The following is a 6973-nucleotide window of genomic DNA, read 5'->3' as shown; positions in this document are numbered from 1 at the left end:
CCCTTTCCAAATCTCAAGAGGAATCTACATTTCACCTATTTACTCAATTTCCTACTGCAAAATTTAATGACTTTCTTCTACTTGGCCAGTCCTGCTAAACTGATTGCTTCTGACAATAATAGTAGAATGTGTAACCTTGCCTCTCAACCTTCATAAAAATTAGCCCTTCCCTCTCTAGAGACCCCAAGTTTACTTTCTTAGTAGATTTCATGACCGATTATATGGTTCTCACCACACACCCATCCCTTCTCCCCCTATGCTTAAGTGGGAGATAGATAAAAAAAATTTCAATTACACCAACAAGATTGGTATTACTTTATCCAATATAAATTGGTCCCCATTCTCTGGCTAGCACAAAATAAATTTTAATATTTCCATGAAACCATCCAATGGTAACTGTTGTATGATCATTTATGCAAAATCACACATGCATGGTTATTGGTTAGGCAAAGACGTTTCGAGAGAACCATTTTGGCCCTAGACCACCTCTTCGAGAAGCAAAGGTATGACTGATCTCACTCTCTACTATAATGTAGTGTTCAATGTTTTTTCTTTTTTCTTTTGTTCCCCACAGCCCACACACCCCCCCCCCCCTCCCCCCCCCCCCCCCACCCCCCACCCCCCCTCTATTGAAGAGTGAAGCATGATCTTCAAGTGCACAAAAAGAGGCAAAAGAAATTATCAAGTGAACTAGAATTTATGTGGAATTAAAAGATGTGATAATAAAATTTAAAAACCACAGAATGCCACATAGCTGCAACATCTATACCGATTACACACACATTTCCTCTTATAAACCAAAACAAAGGAACAACAAAACCAACAAAACATAGAACAAAAAGGTGGCATCAACGTCATGTCACAAACTTATTTTGCTACTAGCATCTGGTTACCAACGCAACCATGTTATTAAATTTAGTAGCAATACTAGCTAATCCAAAGTAGGGTGGCCACTCAATGAAGACCATTAGCGGCACCATCAATGTGGCAACACTTGAAGCTGATATAAGTCTCCATGACTCTGGGACAGTCGGGGCATTTCATGTTCTCTGGTATTTTACCACTGGCCTTTGGAATGTCAATGCGGCAACAAATGTGAGCAGTGTGAAGAACCTTGTTATGGTACTCTTTGAAAGTGGATTCAAAGCCCTTTTCTCGCACAACCTCCTTCCATTTGTCAAAGTCCTCCAAAACCTTCAACATAGTTGTCCCATGCCCACTGAGTGCCACAGTTGACCCTTTGCTGAGCACAACCCATCCACTCTCATTCTTGTATGATAGCAATTTTTGGATCTCTAGTGCCACAGCGTCTGTATCAGTCTTCCTTTGAGTCTTGGAAATGAACAAGCTCTCAATGCCAGTCCAGAAGCGCCCAAGGATGCCAAGATCGTCCTCTCCTTTGCTACCCTTTCCAATGCAGTGCAACTCTATGGAAATCTTTGCTTCTTTTATCATCGGATCATTGGCAATAGCAGTTGCTCTTTTAGTGAATTGTTGGATCCATTCTTTGTCCTTGCCTCCATAGAAAAAGATGTACTTTTGGTCCTTGATCTGATTGAACAACATATATCAAACCCCAATATTATTTGAATGCACATTACCATTATTATTATTTTTTTCAAAAAATGTGCATGCAACTATATGACTTCTTTTGGATACATATGCAACTTTTGTGGATACAATATTTGTGGCACAATTTTTACTACTAACATGTGCAACTGTGAGTTGTAAAGAAAAAGTTATGAGCTTATATGAAAGTAATAATTCACTAATTATAATCATATATATCATCAAATTGTGACAAAAATTGTGATAAATTAATGGTGTGATACAAGAAAAACAACAGAATAATTGATATTGACAATACATGTGTGTACATGCATAAGCACGATACATATATGAATTTATAGATTGGGGAAATGATCTTTACCCAGTTCTCAATATTTGGATGAATTCCAGCTCCTATGGATCCAATCCATTCCCCTGAAGTGGTCAGAATTTCCTCCCTTGTGGAAGTGAAAGGGAAGGCCTTTATTCCCCATACCCTGATCATGTGCAATGCATTCTCACATTCCACCTTTCCTTGAGGGTTCAGCACCACAACAGAGGGCTTACCCGTGAAGTTCCACTTCTCCTTCACGAATCTAATACCTGCAATTGGTGAATAGTACTGCACCACGTACCATGGCATCTTAGAACGAAGGATCTCAAACTTCTTTTTTGAGACCTCAGTCCATTCGTCCACAATTGGGATCCATATAATCTTATATTGATCTTCCTTCTTAATTGTATCATGAATTGGTCTAAGAATTGAAATGTCATCATCAGAAATGTCTAGGCTTGAAATGAATAATAAGACATTCTTCCGCTTCAGCACTTCAATGCTAACCTGTCACAATTATGGGCGTCAAGAAACTTGTGTTAGCACCCATTTCAAGCATGAAAAATACTAGTCGATTTATATATTATTTATCCAAATTACCTGTTGGAGCAATGACACGTAAGTGGAGGAACCAACCCAAGGTCATAGAATTGTTTGTAATACAATTTTTACAACATAACGTTACATAACATTTATTACGGAATGCAATTTACCAAATTGGACGTCCCATATTATGGTGTAACAACAAAAGTATTGGTATGTAACCAAATCGGTCCCAGATTATGGTTTAACATTTGTGAATGATTTAGCTGATGTCCATTATATTTGTGCAATTTACTCTCAAAATGAGAAACTATTTGAGGGAATCGAAAATCCATGTAAACCACACCAAATCAAACAAATACCACTAATCTCACATCTATTTAAAAATTGAAAGGAATAAGAGAATTTAAATGAAATGAGATCTTATCCCATTATTGAAACTTAGGTTTCTTGGGTGCAAGAGAATGGATGAAGTGCATTATGATTAGATTAGACATTATGAGTTAATTTCAGAGACCTAAATTCAAACTTTTATTTAGTTTATCAAGAAAAATCCTTTAATATTCACATTTCACATGAATGATAAATTCTACTATAAATAATTAGTGAGGTTCCTATTAGGTAAGAGGAAAGACTATTTATTTTTTTTAAAAGTATTGTATAATTTTTCATTTAGTACTTACTTTCTATCAACTTGGGGATCAAGTAGGGGATTTTTTTTTCTGCAAGAAGCAATCAAACAATTGATTCATCTATCGGGAAATTAATTTTTTAAAATAAAACAAACAAACAACTTATATTCTCGAAGGGGCATATACCGGTTTCTTAGTAGAACCATCAATAAGGGGCTGCACATTGTCCTTGGTATAAATTAGTAGCTTAAATATTTCCATAATCTCTATAGGGGTTCGGAAAACCTTCACCAGCTTCCAGTAAGCCTCTGTCACCTCTACAATCAACCAAAACCTTTCTTCATTACATCTAGTAGTCCATATTTTGAGGCAATGAACTTTTTCAATGTACAATGCATGAACTGAAGCTTGCATCCGAACAAAAGGAACCACCAAGACACTAACCTATTTGTTGTTTGATAGTTGTTATCTGCCTCTTAAGCTTGGTGACGATGTAATTGAGTTTCTGAGAAAAGGGGGATAGTTCCGGTTTCTTGTACCTGGAAATTGACACTAGTAATAAAATGGTGTATACCAAAAAACTGTTTTTTTTTTTTTTTTTTTTTTTGAATTATACTAGGTAACTCTATTAGCCTATTAGCAATGAGGCTAGACATTATTATATAGATTTCACGCCAGTATAAAATATATTAGTGACATTTAATTATTTAAACTGCTATTTAACATAAACAAGATGTAATGCAAAATTCATTTCTAAGTTATATAATCATAAGCATTTTAGCAAGCCTTAAGATTGGGGCATATCATATTGGCTTGGATAAGAACTTACTCATCGTTAATGAGGCAACAAAACTGAGTTGTGCTTGCTACAATAGTTACTATTGCCCAATAAACATCCACTGGGATGTGCTCCACGCCTGTTGATAATGCTGGTACATCCTTTGTGTCATAATTTGATATCTTCTCCAACTCAAAGATGTATTCAATCACTTCCAGTGTGGCTTTGATCACATTGTTAAGCTCAATAAGTGATTGCCTATGTTTCTGCAGGGTTGGACGCTTCAAGAGCATAGGTACCCGCCTCAAGGTTCCCACTGATTTGGCTAGTTGGTCCGACGCCGGAGCTTGGGCTATTTGCCAGAATTCCCCATAATCCAAAGCAAAAGCTGCAAGAGTTAACACTGCCTTTGTATCCCAGGAATAGTTTGATAGCTTGTTAAGTATTGTGAGAGCTGTTTTGTGAGCAATTTCTTCACCAGGGGCCTTGCATTGCATCTGACATTTTATATTCATCAATAATAAAAAAATATTTATGTGATTGACCAAAATAAAATAAGAACCATGAGTATCCTTAATTATTAGAGTCTTATAGGGTTGTACCACACTTTGGGTAAGGGGGAAAAAACATTCTGTGTAATTACTGGTAATTACCTCACAGGAAATATTCTTGAGTGCACATATGGGTGGACTAAAACTTGCTTTGGGTGTCTTCTCCTCCAAGTCTTCAACAGTTGCATGAGTACCCTGCAGTGAATTGCGAGTAATTAGGAAAAAAAAGAAAAAAAAAAAGAAAAGAAGAAGAAGAAGATAAACATGAGGGGGGGGGGAAAACAAAGAAGGTAAGAATTAGAGATTCTAACCTGAAAATCACTCTACTTAAAAATACTATTAGGTATTTAGTATTTACAATGAAAATAAATCATTTAATACAAATAATAATGACCTTTTTGTCTGATTTTTAAAACTTACCTAATATTTTTTAATTAATTTTTTTTGAGAAACAATATTTAACCTTTTTTTTTTTTTTTTGAGAAAGAATATTTTAAATTAGTTGAATTGCTATTATTGACTAAGAGTAACATGTCACGTGTATTCTAGGAAGCCCATAATTTTTTTTTTTTTTTTGAAAGCCATAAATTACTCTTCTTTACTCTCACATAAATGGTAGAATCTACCATAAATTTAAATAGTGATTCCCATTATTATGTTAGAAAAGAGAGTATATGATCATGCCACACTGTACTTTACTAAATAAATACTCCATTTCCATCTTCTCCATTCATCCAAAACAAAAAAATAAAATATAAATAAAATAGTCCACGTTTTCTAATAAGAAAAGGCATTTCAACCAGACATTGACAATGGGCAACCAATGGCTAAACAAGAGGTGAGGAAAAGAGACCTGCTTCTTGTCCGGTTGTTCTTGGAGCATATATTTAAGGGTCTGTTTAATTGGAGTGAAAAAGTGAGAGGATAGAAAGTTGTGGGATGATAAAAAAGTGAGAAGATATGAAAGATTTTAATTTTTCTTCTTTTCATTTGGTTGGGAGCGGAAAAGTAGAGGGATGGAAAAATTAAGTTTGAATAAATTTACTCATATACCCTTGTTAAAAAATGATGCCCAATTCAAACAAAAAAGTGACAAATAACCACCAAAAAAAAAAAAACAATTATCACACCTAGGCCCTAGAAAGTCAAAAAAAAAAAAAAAAAAAAAAAACTGGACGAAGTTCATGTGCACATGCACATTCATGTGCACATGCACATGGGCATTTTTGTCAATCAAGAAAAATTGCATCTCCACTCATTTTTCTCTCCATTTTGGCGGGTCTAGGGAGAAAACATCTAGACCCTGCTATTTATTTTTCTTACTCCCCACCCAACCAAATACATTCTAAAAAAGTTTTCTTTTTCATTTTCTCTTCAAAGTTTTCCATCTACTTTGTTTCACCTCCAAACAAACACACCATAAGACTTGAGTCCCAGGAAAAACCCACATGGTCTCCCCTTTTCTTGTTTAAAATAATAAAAAGAAAAAAGGAAAAAATTATTCTTTTACATTCTTGAAATAAACTTTATACACATAAAGTTTGCACTTCTATGTATACCAAAAAAAAATCCTTATATTTTAAAAATATTTGTATTTATTATATTATGACACATGATGAATATGAAAAGTCAATAAAAAAAAGAATGAGACAAGTATTTCAAGAATGTGGAAGAATAATTTTCAAAAACTATAAATTAACTAAATTAACCATAAAGGTAAGACCAGCTAGCTAGCTAAATTGCTGAAATTCTCTAATTAACCAATTTGGTATATTGGTGGCGGACTAATAAGGGTGTGAAAACTGTAAGTGTAACCTGAACATAAATATTAAATTATGTGTAATACTTGTTATATGCTTAAAATGTGACTTAAAGTCATGATTTTTATTTAAAAATCGTGACTTGAAGTTATGTTTTCAATGCATTTTTACGTGTGAATAAAAATGTGTGCAATAAATATTGGTCAAAAGAATAAGTTGGTACTGTACCAGCACTACATTATCAACGACGACAGTAGCACGCTTAAGGATGTTCTCAACGATGATGAAAAGAGATTCAACATCAAACTTTTCATCATCATGGACATGGTGGGTTGAATAAATTTGGTTCAGGATCTCTTGCTCAGACAAGGTAAACAAGCTCGGGCCACCCTTATTGGATTGCTGTGAAGAGCCAAGGGCGTTGCTGGCCATATTGTTGTGTTACACAAACGAAGATGGGTTAGAATCAGAGCCCTTTGGCTAGGTTATTAGGACCATAAAGGAAAGAGGCAAAGATGGTTTGTGTCATTGCACTCAAGCTACCCATGTCCATTTATAGAGCCATAAGAGTGAGCGCAAACGGTAATTACGGTGCGATGCAGGGCCTCGGTGAAGTATACTCATTTGTCTGTACTCTATATTCAATTATCCCTCAATTTATGTGGTAACTAATAAAAGGAAATTTTGGACACTCAAAACAAAACTATTGGTGGTTTAGATTACATTATTACAAGATTACAAAACTATATGATGTGAATGTGTGATAGTTATTTTAATCACGTGCAGGAATATTTCTTCTTCTTCTTCTACGATTTTTTTTTTTTTTT

The 6973-nt window shown here is 34.7% G+C and overlaps 1 protein-coding gene across 2 annotated transcripts; it reads right to left on the bottom strand.

Annotated features, from left to right (window-relative positions):
- Nucleotides 1-696: 696 nt before the first annotated feature.
- On the bottom strand, nucleotides 697-6677 carry LOC115993666 (protein SIEVE ELEMENT OCCLUSION B-like). Of its 2 annotated transcripts, XM_031117610.1 has the most exons (8): nucleotides 6375-6677; nucleotides 5240-5281; nucleotides 4489-4581; nucleotides 3887-4332; nucleotides 3502-3596; nucleotides 3244-3374; nucleotides 1931-2389; nucleotides 697-1551 (listed from the first exon to the last, which is right to left on the bottom strand). In XM_031117610.1, exons 1-8 carry the CDS (start codon nucleotides 6576-6578, stop codon nucleotides 955-957), a joined length of 2067 nt encoding a protein of 688 aa, XP_030973470.1. In that variant the 5' UTR covers nucleotides 6579-6677; the 3' UTR covers nucleotides 697-954. The 2 variants fall into 2 exon arrangements, with proteins under 2 accessions (XP_030973470.1, XP_030973471.1); XM_031117611.1 differs by lacking the exon at nucleotides 5240-5281.
- Between the last annotated feature and the right edge of the window lie 296 nt (nucleotides 6678-6973).

Source organism: Quercus lobata, chromosome 6 (genome assembly GCF_001633185.2).
Source record: "Quercus lobata isolate SW786 chromosome 6, ValleyOak3.0 Primary Assembly, whole genome shotgun sequence".
In the NCBI taxonomy this organism is placed as follows: domain Eukaryota; kingdom Viridiplantae; phylum Streptophyta; class Magnoliopsida; order Fagales; family Fagaceae; genus Quercus; species Quercus lobata.
This window is presented reverse-complemented; position numbering and strand designations above follow the sequence as displayed.